General features: G+C 41.5%; 1 protein-coding gene across 1 annotated transcript; it reads left to right on the top strand.

The window, feature by feature from the left end:
- Positions 1-1,259: 1,259 nt before the first annotated feature.
- Positions 1,260-9,599, top strand: vax1 (ventral anterior homeobox 1). The gene is made up of 3 exons (XM_068718391.1): positions 1,260-2,593; positions 4,213-4,400; positions 7,576-9,599. The coding sequence occupies exons 1-3, from the start codon at positions 2,380-2,382 to the stop codon at positions 8,104-8,106; spliced, it is 933 nt and encodes a 310-aa protein (XP_068574492.1). The 5' UTR covers positions 1,260-2,379; the 3' UTR covers positions 8,107-9,599.
- Positions 9,600-15,157: the final 5,558 nt, after the last annotated feature.

Here is a 15,157-nt window from a genome sequence, read left to right as displayed (position 1 = left end):
ACCGTCTGTGTGAAGTACTAGAGATCTGCTTCTTCCCCGGAGTCTTTGTGCTTTCTCTCCTCACAGGTTTCTGTGGATCGTGGTTTTATCTGGACCCTGGTCCTTCCTCCTGCCGTGGTCCTGCTGACACCCACTGCTACCATCATCACTAGTAGTAGTCGCATTGCTTGCTATTGCCGACACCATTACTGCTGCTTTGTTATCATCTACTATATCCACTGCTGCTGTCATTATTAGCAGTTGTAATTTTTCCATCATTATTCTTCTTCGCACTCTGATTATTTGAATAATTTCTGTCATATGCACTGAATGAGTTGTAGCTCAGTTGTGTTGTTCATTCTGTACACATGACATCTGTCACACTTGACCCTGACAGAGGATCCTCTTCCTTTGTTTCCTCCCTGTTGAAGGGGAGTTCTTCCTGTTCCGGTGTGAGGGTCCCGGGACAGAGGATGTCGTATGTGTACAGATTGTAAAGACCTCTGAGCCAAATTTGTGATTTTGGGCTAGACAAAATAAATTGAATTGAATAGATTACATGTTGCTCCACAGTACACATGCAGTATTCTTCACACATTGCAGTACTGAGTGCGTTATATTTTTGGGGATGTGGAAACTGAGCACATCAGTCTTTTCTCCTCCTCAGTCATTGTCTGCAGCTGAGAGGCCAAGACGCTGCGTCCTCCATTGATTTCCCAGGCTGAGGCTCTGCACCACAGCTTGAGAAGCCCAGGTCCCCTTTAGTCGCTCCCTTCTTTGCCTCCTTTTTACCTTTCTCAAACAATGGATCCTGCCCCTCTCCAAGCAGCAGCCCCCCAAACACTCAGTGAATAAAGTTAGTCCAACATGTGGCCCTTAAACCCACCCCGAGACTGCTGCCGGGCAGCCACACTCGCAGAATTGTTTGTTAATAGTCCAATTAGATAATTGCCATCTTTCACTCCTTTTCCTCCCTGTTTCCCATAAAGGCATGAATGGCACTCAGGGAGGGGGGCAGATTTAAGAGGGCTTCTGGCCAGCTAAGGTGACAAGAAGGGCCAGAGAATGCTCCTTGCACTAGGCCACGGGTTTGAATTGAATCATTGTGGCCTAATCAATGGTCTTATTGGATTACTGGCCACTGCTGTGTTCAGAGATATTGTTGCACTGACAATGAAAATAGCTTAGAGTTGGTGGTTGGGTGGGTGTGTAGTGGGCTGGAAGGCGAGTGGTGGAGAGAGGAAGGGGCCATTCCAGAGGTATGCGTGTGTGAGAGAGAGTGTAGGCAGCCTAAACACTAATGACAAGCTTTGTTCCCCTTTTTTTGTCCTTTCCAAATGTGCAGGTTAAGAATATGAGAGCTGAAGGTGGCTTCTGGGGTGCAATCATTTGAATACTGAAGGTTTGGCGTTAGCGGCCGGGACGTCGCTGGGTTGCTCTGCGTAGCTCTTTGAATAAACACAGGAAACCTGAACACGATCCCCGGTAAAGTAGAGCCCGGCGGTTTTGCGGCGCTCAAACCGGTTGGGTCGTCATTGCCTTGATACGTTTTGACCGGCGGGGATTTGTTCGTTATCCTTTTCACCTTTCTCTCTCTGCGGCTCTCTCCCAGTGCCTCTTGCCTACAACAGCGTAGTGGCGAGATCCGCACATTGCAGAACTCCGTTGATTGGTGAGAGAGTCAAAAGGAAAAAACAGGATCAAAGTTCGCTGACATGCTGCGGCAATCAGGTGCGCTGTGAAAAGTCGGGGGAAAATTGTCTGGCTGTGGTCTACGGAACGGAAGAATGAAGCACCCGGGAACTTTTTTCAGGTCTGGAAGAGTCGTATCTCTGTGATTGTGTGCGTTCATGTGGGGTTTGCGGAGGCTTGGTTGCGAAGCAAGACCAATCATTTCTCTTGATTCTCTGGGCTGAGAGCAGGCAAACCGAGGGGACGGGATGAGCAAACCCCTCTATCAAGACCTGATCTATTTCCCCCAACAATTGAGTGTATTCATGAGGTTACGCAAATGTGGAGGCAGCAAAATTACCGTAATCAATTGAAACAGCGAGTGCGCATCCATGGCTCTGATTATTTGGAGATCATCTATCAGCCTGATGTCTATGTAACGAGGAAAGGGGGGCACTGAATTACTGTTGAGTTTCACTGAGAAGTCCATGATCATTGGGCAAGGCAGTTTGGTCAGTGATAATAGGGCTCCTTTGCTCGGCGGACGGAAGTATTTCACCAGACATTAGATAGCTGACTCTGCCCTGCTGAAAGGTGCTGTTTTGAAACTAAACCCCACACTGTCCAGACGATCGGCTGCTCCGTGTTCTCTGTAATCTCCTTTTTTTTTAACCTGACAAAGGAAAAAAAGAGGCAGACGAGCCACAGGTCCAGGAGGATAAACTGAGCATGGAGGTCAGGTACAACCAAGAGACGGAAGGGATGGGGCTGAGGAATGGACTAAAGAAGGGGAAAGATGAGAAGGACTCCCAGGGCAGCTTGTCCAAAAGCTTCCTCAAGGAGCAGCCGGACTCCTTTCCCCCCTCTGGGACCGTGGACAACTGCGAGAAGAACAGAGGGAGCACGGCGGACCCAGACTACTGTCGGAGAATACTAGTGCGAGGTAAGACTTGTGCTCTTTCTCTTCTCTTTTTCTTTTTGGAACTTGCGGTGCATGTCGTACTTCTCAGATCGTACAGGTCTCGTACATAATCTTGAGGAAACGTAGTCATGCAGTTAGATAACATTTTACATTCAAGGAAATGAGAGAGTGCCTTTGAGAGCAGAGCTGAAGTGAAGCTTTTGTCATATCAGACAGTAGTTGTGGAGAAATAGAGAGAAAGTTCACAATTTGGAGGATTTCACTTAAATTAAGAGTTAATAGCAAAAATATCCTCTCAATCAAAAATTTTATTTTGAAAAAGTACAATTTTATTGTACAATTATAGGAATATAAAAATGTAAGATAATGTAATCATTTGTCATGAAAAAGAGCTCATTGTTATTAAAGATATGTGTCTTAAATTGTAGGCCAGACGTTCTTTATGTCCTCAATGATTTTGTCTCTGGACTTTTTGTAAACAGGCAAATTGTTCGGGGGGGAATTCATACTAATAATATGTAATGTAAAATTTTTCAAAATATGTTTAAATTTAAATTATCAAAATAATCAACTCACGTATATATTCCCATGGGTTCATTTAAATTCCACTTTCAGGCTGATAAATATTGAGATTATAAATATTAAATGTTTGTTTTTACAGATATTGAATGTCAACAAATGATAAAAGCGTAAAATTGTGTGTATGAGTGTCAGTTGCCCAGAGAGTGATTAATGTAATGTCCTTCATGCAGTGTTGGCTCAACACTGAGAGTGTATGAAAACAAACTATGAATATAACTTCACCAAAAACAGAGGATTAGATGTAATGAGAAAGAGCAGCCTCGCTACCGGAGATACAGAGCAACTCAAACGTTCTAGTGGAAATCACTCCGTTAATATTCGCTTTTAATAATGTGAATTCATTGTTTGCATTATTGCAACCACGTATATTTGTCATTATATGGAATTGTCGTCAGTATAATACTTTAAAATCTCAACATTTAAAAAAATACACACACATTGTTGAACAGAGATTAGGTTTATTTTATTGTTTTTTTAATTTTGGCCTACACCCATTGTTGTAATTTCTCTTTGTGGAAACATCGACTACATGAACTGAAAAGGAACCACAACATATTTATATTATAACACATTTCTATGTACTCACTTATTATGTGCACACATTTGTAAACATGTAATTATGTAATTTTAAACATCTCATCTTTTCATACCAAATAATAGAAGTTTGGAGTTTTTAAGTTCATAAGATTTCATTTGGACTAATATTACCCTAAATAATTAATGTGTTGTAAACTCTTCCATGTAATGCATTATTCAAATAAAACTATTTTTTTCTAAGCTCATTATGTTACATTTACTCCACATACACTGATATGAAGTCCAGCCACATGTTATACTATATATTTATACATTTTAGCATATGTTTAAATTAGTAAATGAAATCTTAATTAATCAGTATTTTACCATCTCATAACCTCCACTACTGTGCTGTGATAATTATGATAATAATAATAATAATGTTTTGTGTAATGAACAAAGTAAAACCTATGTACAGCTAGGAGTAGCTTTCTTATGTATCTGTTGGAATTGTTAATTCAAAGTTAATTCAACCGTTGCAGATGCTAAAGGCTCTATCCGAGAGATTATCCTGCCGAAGGGTTTGGATCTGGACCGGCCCAAACGAACCCGCACCTCTTTCACTGCGGAGCAGCTCTACCGGTTAGAGATGGAGTTTCAGAGGTGCCAGTATGTGGTTGGGAGGGAACGGACAGAACTGGCCCGTCAGCTCAATCTGTCTGAAACTCAGGTATGTATGCGCTGTTCTAGTACTTTACCAGGTTTAAAAAAATGTGCATTTACTCTGTGTAAACTGGACAATCTGCTTCTGCTTGAACTGAAATAGCAATAATATACAGAGTGAATTTAATGTCATTTCCTTTTTCGTCTTCAGTTTTTACACCAAATGCTACCATCTATTTTGATTTAAGATAATCATGTTACGATCACAAAGGGAGGTGAAATATAATCCAATTCATTTGTGAGCCTCGGCAAATAAATAACCAAGTCTATTTCTGACAAAGCAGTTAGAATACTTTAAAGATTCAATCAGTGTTCTTCCATATAGCACGAGGTTACTCACATGCATAATTACAGTTTGAGTCCAGATGGAAATAGGCCTGTTTTATGAGCACTACAGATACAAATACACAAACATCTCCTGTTAACATCCTGCAGCTGTTGTCGGGTGTCAGTCTTCACTGACATCGCAGGTTCCTGCTCAGCGTTTTGAATATAGGTGCCGGGGTGAACCTTTGTTTTCTATTCATCTCTTGGATTTTATCTTAAAGGATTTCCCTCAGACATATTTCTCGTAGGCTATGCATCCATTTCAAGTGAGTGCATTGGCCTTCTTAATACATCTAATGCAGTGTCAACATGGCTTATGGAGTGTTTGACATTATTACCTGAAGCTGCTGAAAGGAAAGCTGCCATTAGAAAAAGCGCAGACGTGTGGGGTCGGCAGCGGGTCATGCGCTGTGGAGGAACAGCATTTGCACCCTGTGTTTGACACCGGTCCACCGGTCGCCACGTACGATCTGGACTGTTGCTTCAAAGCTTTGGTGTGTTTTCACCTCCAGCCTCATTCATCCAGTTGTTATTTTTATAAATGTGCAAAGCGGCTGACGGGCTACGTCGGGCTTTGGTGCTAATGCGTCGGGGCGTTCACGCGGCGGAAGGAGGTTGACCTTAAGTGGAGGTCTGCGAGAGGTCAACCTGTTCTCACAAAATGCCATCATAACCCACGACTTGGATCCTGTTCGTTGACGTACAACAGACTCACTTTTCTCTTTATCCACAGCTATTTTACATCTTTATTTGCTTTAGCTTTTTACATTTTAAATATTTATATTTTTCCTTTGAACAACACAATAGCTGCTTTTCTTTTTTCCACAAAAATTCAACACCGGTTAATAAAGTGTGTGAAGATGTTCGCTCACATAAAGGTGATACAGACGTAACCTTTACTCCCTACTTATGCAGGACAAAGGCCGTGCCTGATGAAATGCCTTTTAATGACGACATGGTGAAATGATCATTTTGTTCCCTGGTACTCACGGCGCGTTGCATTAAGGAGTGACAGACGTTTGTTGTGTGCACAGCTCATCTTCATTAGAGCTCCCCGTGTTTTCTTTGCACCGACAATGTAACCTCCAAAATGAACAAGATGTTCCTTTTGGAGCAATCTTTACGTGGCAAACGGAAGCTGTTGGATGGAGCCCCGGGGCTTCTTGACGTGAAATTGTTGTGAACAGCTGGTTGAAGAGTTATTAAACCACGGATGTGATTTCATGAGCAGGAGGATTGAGATGCTGCTTATTCCTTATGAAAGCAGTCAGGTGTGATTACAGTAGACTTACAGGTACAAATCATAGAAAACTCTCTAATTGTTCAATTAAGATTATGTGAATCTGAACAATAGATACGTCAGAATCTCTAAATGGATCTGTTGAGTCAGATGGATGACTTGACCTAATTATTAAATTGTCACTAGGAGTGCATTCTTTTCTCACCCTTTTTTCGTTTCTTCTTCTCGATACTCCATTCACTGCTGAATATACCGTCTAGAAACAGTGTGAAACATTTCTGAAACCATTTGAGTGGATGAACTTTGAGATTAGAAACTACAAGAATAACCAATCGGATGTTTTAATTTTCCAAGATGTAATCATGTCAGCCTTTTCTTACATTTTCAGAGAAGAATTTTAGAATTTCTTAGGTTTGATGTAATTCTAGGAAATCCCACGATGCTAATTAAAGCAGGTACGGATCATTCGTGGTGGCCATTTTGAATTTGGAGAGCTCTAGGTGAATGTGTTATCCTTTAAAATGTGTAGTTTATCTTGGAGCAGCTACCGAAGACGCCAACATGAAGGGTGCAACTTAAAATGACTTACATTTGTGATGTGGATTTCCAATTGTTTGCTTAATCTGTAAATAAAGTCGACTAAAATGTTCAATTTACAATAATCCAAAACAGAAGAAATCCCCAAATCCTTACATTTGAGAAGCGACTCCAACGAATGTTTATGATTTCTGCTTAATAATCAAACAATTATCAAAATGATTGATTTTCTGTAATTCTCAGCTAATAATTTCAGTTAGTAAAATAACACCATGCTGCAATTTTTAAACATGATGACAACAACAAAAAAGCAATGAATCAATAAACAATAAAATAATTGCATTGTTTTTTTATATGCAGGTTTCAAAGACAGAATAACAGACGGGAGCTGAATATTGAGATCTGAACCTTTTGCAGTGTAGGGGGTTGAGGAAGTTTAGCAGTGTTTTACATCTGAAAGGCTTCTGAGCAGGTTTTGATTGAATTAGCCACCAGCCTTCTACCCCGTCACAGCGAGCCCTCTCCTCCATGACTCAATGGAATCACTGCAGCTGTGGCTCGATCATTACCTGGTGGACGACGCGCGTGCGAGTGAGCGTCCCTACATATAGCTCCAATGCATTAGTGAGTATCTGAAAGTGCATGTGGTCAGTGAGGAGGGCATGGACAGGCGCTTCGCTACTTCTGATTTGAGAACAAAAGCAATGGGTAAAAGCAATCAAGTGAATCTGTGGAGACACAGTTGTGTAGCTCATGGTGCACTTATTTCCAAGCACTGAGATTATCAGACGTACTATGATCACTGGCCTCTTTTAACGACTGGGGGGAGAGATGGGGGTGTGACATGCGACAGAGGTTACCTATCATGCGCCGTAACAACTCGGTTACCCATCAGTGAATAGGAATTATTGCCGTTTTAACATTAGAAATATGTTTCTCAAAGTAATGCTATATACATTTAAATTCATATTTTGTATATGCAATAATACATGAACTACACTATGACTAAACTAAATGTTCACATTGCATTTAGTATGCGTCTCTAAAGGCTCGTTCTCTCATCTGTGTTCCTCTCCAGGTGAAGGTTTGGTTCCAGAACCGGCGCACCAAGCAGAAGAAGGACCAGGGGAAGGACTCTGAGCTGCGTTCGGTGGTCTCAGAAACAGCAGCGACCTGCAGCGTCCTCAGACTACTGGAGCAGGGACGGCTGCTGACGCCTCCTGGCCTGCCGGGCCTCCTGCCCCACTGTGGCAGCGGCACACTGGGCTCCGCCCTGCGCCCTCCCTCCATGTCCATGGCCAGCAACGGCAGCAGCAGCGGCGGCAGCACCGGCACGGCGGGGGGCAGCCCTCCACTGCCCGCCGTCACCAGCTCAGGGACAGTGGCGGGCCTGCAGAGCTCACAGGCGGGTCACGCCCTCTTCAGCTTCCCCATGCCCTCCTTACTCAGTGGCGTCGCCACCCGCATTTCCTCCAACCCCCTGTCCATGGCCGGCTCGCTGGCCGGCAACCTGCAGGAACTTTCCGCCCGCTACCTGAGCTCCTCTGCTTTTGAGCCTTACACGCGGACCAATGGCAAAGAGTCCATGGACAAGAAAATTGTGGAATGATGCTTTGTTTTCGTATAAATGGATTCCTGTTTCGTCTGGACACGTTCTGGTTGTTTTCCTGGCTTCTATTGTCTTTGTTTGGTTTTGCTCATTCTCTTTCATCTGTCTGTGTCATGTTCTGTAGCAGTTCATGTATTCCAGTTGCACAAATGGCGCCTTGTACAAGGAAGAAAACAAAGACCTACACAAGCTCATCTAACAAAGACAGGGCAGCGGAGGAAGGGTTTTGCACAAAATGTTCACCCAGGACTTTGTCACGGAGACTTAGAGAAACTCTGACACTTAATGAGATTAATGAGGGATCTTTCAGGTTTCTGTTAAAACACGTTTAGTTCTTTCTATGAATCCCAAATTACAATATATAGGCAACACAGAGGCCCAGAGAACATGGCTGCTTCTCACCACAAGCCGCTGTAAGAGAAGCGGTGCATCATGTATAGCAAGGAGAGCAGGATCGGTGGCAGAAAGTGTAAAGTGATGGAACCTTTCTGAACTGTGTTTCATTAGTTGATTGTGTTGGGTAGATGTAGAGAAAGAAAGCCAGCTGTCAAACACCTGAGCAGCTGTTTGTGAGATCCAATCAGCAAATCAAAAAAAATGTAAATTTAAAATGCAGCGTTATGAATGAACAAGCAAGGCCAGTTTCTCAACACAGAATTGGGGAAGGGAATAAAAGTGCCTCTGTTTGAAGGTCAGCATCAAACCCAATGCGTCGGACACGTGAATGCGATTTGCTTACGCGGATGCCTGGTAAAAATCCAGCGTACGAAAATATTCTGTGTATATCTGTTTGTATTAAGTTTGGACCAAACCAAAACATAACCCAGAGAAGGTGTTGTCATACAGTACGATTGTTCTATTGTTCAGTGTTGTTTTCTCTATGGTTTGGTGAAGGACTTAAACATTTTACAACAAAAGTCTTCACTTTGTGGCATCTTCGTCTTCGAGATGCAGTACCTGACTCCTTTTCTGTCTGTGATTTTAATACCACTGTGAGTTCTCAGAGTATTTGGTGTACAATTTCTATTCCATGCACGAGCTAAGCAAAGGAATGAGTTCCTGGAAGGGGGAGTTGTGAAGAAAAGCTTTTCAGCATTAGTAAGCTGCTCGCTTTGTTGAACACTACAAGGTAACAGTTTTTTCAACCAATAAGACAATAAGACAATACAATAACCTTTCCTTCCTGTGTGGAAATCCACAGCCTTCATACAAGACTAATGCATATGGAGACTGGATGGAATTATTGTAGTTTAAAAGTACTGGAAATTCAAAATTGTTATTTTATTGTAAATTATTCACTTCTGTATCTAATAGATTATTAGTATATCTGGAAAATAATGAATGAATGAATGTATTAGCGGGTTGAGGAATCAATCAAAAGCTCTTTGGTGCTGTCGTTGTGAAATATCTTGAAATTTGTGAACCGTGTGGTACAAATGTGCATATATATTATGTATGGCTACAGACAAAGACAAGTGTGTTAATCATTTTTATTTCATACATGTTGCTGTGAATCATGTTATGATAAATTTCATGACTGTTATACCTCACACACCACTGCCTGATGTGTATGCTCCTGACAGTTTTTCCACAATTTTCGGTAATAGTACTTACAATGTCATCACCACTAATCTTTGACTGGAGCGGAACTTCTGGTTAAAAGTCAAAAGATTGGAATGAGAGGTTTCAATGAGCAATTACAGGAGCACAAGCACATTGTGTTACATTTTGAATGGATTTCATCAGGATTGCAGATAAATATTTTCATCATCGAGGGGTCGATACAATTTCAGAAATCTGTGAAAAAGACCTGTCCCAATTTCCAAGGTGATGTCTTCAAATGTTTTTCTTCAAAAGCAAAATATATTTAGTTAACAAAGATCTATAACGGAGAAAAGCAGCAAATCCTCACATTTGCTACGTGTTTATTCTGCTTTAAAAATGACCTAAATACTTGATCAACTATCAACATAGTTCCCAATTACTTTTTTGATAATCAACTAATGAAATAATTGTTCATTTGTATCACCTCTAGGTTCCACATTTGCCTGAAATGGGATAGCCACTTTGTGACTAATGGAGGATAAATATGTGACACAGCAGGCAAGGTATAATTCCACTGGGAATGGGGACACCCCTTTCACTTTGGAAAATGATTTTTTGTCTCCCACAATACTTACATACAGTTTCGGTTTGATTCACCAACTAAAACCTCTCCGTCCAGCAGTTTCTATCCCGATGACAGAGCAGTGGAGGTGAGCTGCAGGAGGATTATGCTCATCTGGCCTGCCTTCAATAATTACTGTGCGCTCAACAACAAGAAGCTTTAGAAACAGCAGCAAGGGCTTTGAGACAGGCGGCTCAAATCCTCCGATCGTTTGGTCGAGCCCGATCAGCGACCTGCGGACACCGTTCATGACTTAAACGTACCTTTTCTGAGGGAGAAAATAAATCATATAATACTCATTTTCATTTAGAGTTAATATTCTCTCTCCTAGAAACACCAGTCAAGGATAAGTGTTTAGTTGCATCGCGTCTCGGTCAAACTAAAACTAAATGTTATTTTAACTTAGTGCATTAATAATACAGCATCTTATGTTATTCATGTCGGAATGTCAATATTATGGAAATAACCAATTTCATCATAATGTGTAATTTATTAGATTGAAATACATTTATTTCAATGCAAAAAAGGGCATTAATAAATCAAACTCATGGTCAACTTACTAGCTTCTCCAGAGCATTCAAGCGTCTCGTGGTTTTAATCACATTCACTGATGAATAATGTGAGATGTGGCTGAAAGCTCTGGAAAAAGATATTTTTCAGTCAACTAAACTAAACCACGGTTTCCAAGGTCAACAACTTTCATGCTCCTCGTGTGCATTTTCATTCAGCATTAGTTTACGGAGCACAATGGAAGCGAGCTGAAAGCGCGTAACGGGACACGGTGAACAGGAGCGAGGGCCCCGTGAGTCCGGTGCGCCGCGGCCGACGTGTGTTTGTCTTTTTTCAAACACACATGAAAGACACCGTATCTGAAAGCAACTCACTACAAACACTGAGAGCGGAGTGATTTAACCACTACAGGAATGAATGAAGGGAGACAGTCGTCCGTCGGTGTAGGTGTGCAGCGTGGGGAACTATGGTGCGCTGCTGCTGCCAGCGGTAGAAGAACTAACGTTAAGCATCAATTTGAGGTACTTCACATTCAATTTATTTAAATTCAAAAACACATCAGAGGCAAATTAATACGTTTATACTTTTTATATCCCTTAATACAACTGTACTATTTAATATACTATAATAACATGGTAAATTAGATACATACTACACCTATAGTAGATCTACATTTGCTTTCTTAAAAACATACTTTTGTGTGTTTACTACAGTAAAAGTAAAAGACACTTGTACAGTGTGGCACTACAACTTTTACTCAAGCAAAGCGCTCCGAGGACTTTGTCCACCACTGGCTGTTGCTGTGAACTGAAAAATGGACTTCCATTTTGGCACCCAGTGATTTGCATATACGCTAGCATAAGCTTTTCTGCAATAAGAACTTTTTGTTCTGTTCCAAGTGTAGTTGTACTGCTGGTGGCAGAGTAATCACAGTAGAAGCGCAGGGACTGTCCAGCAACAGAGAAAACTGAGGCTCTTTTGTGAGCAGACCCAAAGAAACCAATCCTCCCCACTGTGTCTTGGGAATCTCCCCGGAGGAAAAAGAAAGGTCACATTTACGCCTCCTACCCCCTCTCAACCCCCCCCCCCACAGCCACCCCCTCCCATTCTCTCCCTTCACCCCAAGTCCAATTAGAAGGAAGGTCGGGGAGGTTTTTCTAAGTGGGGGGTTTCGGGCGACTGTGTGTGTATGCATGCGCAGGCAGGGCTGTTATAGGGCTGCAGACCACCAACACATTTTCACCCATCACATGGTCCGGTCTTTAAGCTCAGGTCTTAGGAGGTGAAAGAAGGGCTACATCCTGTCTTGTTTTCAGTCACTGTTTTTGGCCTTGTCCTTACTGTGATACAGTGAATCTGGGGATTAATATGTGAAGTCTTTCTGAAGAAGCGACCGATTCAGCAACTTAAAGCTCCGCAGTGCTACGGAGCTACAGGTTGTAAAAACCTGCACAGTTTAGTCACTCTGCTTCTTCAAAGAATAATTAATCCCATTAAGTAATCAAAGAGTGAGGGGAGCGGAAAGCTCTCCAAAGCAAGGGTTCCACTTGTGTATTCTGTGAAACACTTAGCACAAAGCCATGAAATAACCGTAATTACCAAAATGTGTTGAAATACGACAATGTTTAATTACATCTGCAGCACCCTTGTACTGTGTTGTATTGGCACTGAGTTTGCAGTTTAGAACACCACGATATATTCACGTCGCTTCTACAATATCGCCAACGCTATCGATGGCTACTCAGAAGGAGCACAAAATCCTTACACAGTGTAAAATAAGCCATAACGTTATTTGCAGTGGAAGTACATAAATAAAATGAGCAAAGCTAATGTCATTTAGCAGTGTCTCTATTCTGTTGATTGATTACTCATTTACTGATTTACTTATGGAACTATTGAAAGCTGCACTCGCATTCTCTTCATATCAACAGCGGATCAAGTGACTGTCATGTAAAAAGATGAACCCAAAGTGACTCCCCAGTTCTATGGAGCGGTAAATCCTCATTGAGCTCTTTGTTTAAGAATTGTTTGATGCACCAGTAGTCATTTTCTTGGCCAATTCTGATTTTCTGTCTTAAGAACTTAACAGCAAGGCTCAAAAAAAATGTTTTTAACGTAAGAAAAGCAATAAGCAAAAAAGGATATGATACGACCTCAATCATTAATAGTGGAATAGAAAATAATAACAGAAATAACAAGGACATTTTATCAATGGGCTATAGCCTATGCAGTACTTGAAACAAATACAGTACGATAGTTGTGAAGGTCAGGTGGTGGAGCAAACAAGGAAAAAATTAAACAGATAATTCTTTCATTTATGCATAAAAAACAGAAGACCATAAGGACTCATTCATTTAGTCTATCTTTAAGGCCCCCCCCCCCCACACACACACACACACACACACACACACGCACACAAATGCAAAAATGGCAAAAGATTATGGGGTCAGATCAATCTCAAAATTAATCAATGCACACAGGATTCACAAATATATTTTGTGATTTATATATAAATTAGTCTTTCCACAAAAATACTTTTCATTGCACACAAAAAGAGTCATCCGATATAAATGTAAACAAAATATAAAAACGGAATCACAAATATATGTGTGATCACACTCAAATATTTCTGGTTTTCGAATAAATGTAATTAAAGGTTATGAAATTTTCATTCAAAACATATTTGGATGTTGGTACATTTATGTAAAACTGTTGAACATTGGCCAGCAGGATACCCGGCTCACAATTAACCGCACAGCAAGCCTTATTTGTCCGATAATTGCATGAAAAAAATCTCCCAAAGTCAACCAACACCACAAACATGGCAGCGAGGTTAAGACTACATCCACACTAATACGTTCTGTTTTAAACGAAAACGATCTCCGTCCACACGGCGTTTCAGCATCATTTCCGAAATGATCTCCGTCCAGACTACAACGCCCGAACAACCAATATCACGTAACTCTTCACCTACACTGGGCATGTGGGTTACTAAGTTAAAAACAATATGACAGAGTAATAAAGTAGTCTTTAAGAATGATACTTAAGATCTTCTCTAAAATATTCCTCTATAAACTCAAACAGACACATTTTGTGGAAAGTCTTATACATTTTAATTTTCAGACCTAGTTACAGCGCTGCAGGTCTCTCTCTCTCTCTCTCTCTCATCAAATTTACTTTAAATCAACACTTACACATAATAGTGTACTAGATTATGGGTCATTAATGTGGTGAACACTCGTCTCTCATCGTTTCCTCTGTTTGGTTGTTTCTGTTCTCACTCGTAGCTCTGCTGGTGACTGAAGTCTCTGTCCTACTGGAGAACATTTACTGCTTTTGCTCCTTTATAGTTTAAGTGTGGACTTCACAATAGTTGTGCAGAACAAAATAATCATTAATAAGGACAGGAAAGTCCTCCGTTTTGTGTCCATCGTCCTCCCTAAAGCCGCTAACCGTGACTTCAGACGTCCGCCCCGTAGGTCTGATAACGCCGCTGGTCACGCTGCTCACTGATCGCTCCGTTAACAGCTGCTTCCTCCGTAATAATGCTGCTAGTAAAGACAACAAGGTCAGCAACACCTGTAAGCAGTTCTCCATGTTGAATTAACCTGGTAGTTGATCGTTAATCAATGCTGTTGTTTGTGATTTCCGTGAACGGTCACGTGATAGAGGTGTGACGAATCAGGGAAGGACACGTCGTGACTGATAAGAACCAATCAAGTATGCGGATGTGGGCGTCATCGTTTCTAAAAGTATCCGTTTTCGATCGTCCACACGAAGAGGCAACCCCGAGTTTTCAAATGTATCCGTCCTCGGGAGCGTTTTCAAACTCCTCCGTTTTCGGTGCTCGAAAACTCCGGCGTAGTGAAGACGGTCAGTGTAAACGTAGCAAAACATATACGTTTAAAATGGACACGGAGTAGTGTGGACATGGCCTAAGTCCAGTGACTCAAATTAGCTGAGGTGACACCTACCTGACAACTAGTGGTTTTGACGACCCCCACCTGTCACTTAACACGGCTACACCCTTAATTATGCCTAACTTTCAGCCTTCATAGAATTAAAAAGGGTGAGTTATGTAAAATTTCAACCCCGTAAAGTTGTCATGAACGGGGACATTAGCATAAAGACGAAACCAGTTTTTTGTACCAGGCTGTAAACATGCTAATTTCTACTGTAAAGTTGGGCATTTGATGATGGGGGCCATTGAGGATTGACTCGCTTTTGGAGCCAGCCTCAAGTGGCCATTTAACCAACTGCAGTTTTTGGCATTTCTGCATTGGGTTAATTTCACAACACCGGAGGTTGCCACTTGCTCGATTCACAAATAGATTTTATCAGGGAATTATCTGTAGCCAATCAGAGGTCTCCTCC

This window comes from Cebidichthys violaceus, unplaced genomic scaffold, assembly GCF_023349555.1.
Source record: "Cebidichthys violaceus isolate CVI_PGR_0920_01 unplaced genomic scaffold, fCebVio1.0.p SCAF_10, whole genome shotgun sequence".
Classification (NCBI taxonomy): domain Eukaryota; kingdom Metazoa; phylum Chordata; class Actinopteri; order Perciformes; family Stichaeidae; genus Cebidichthys; species Cebidichthys violaceus.
The sequence above is the reverse complement of the archived record's forward strand: the minus strand, read 5'-3'. Positions and strand labels throughout refer to the sequence as shown.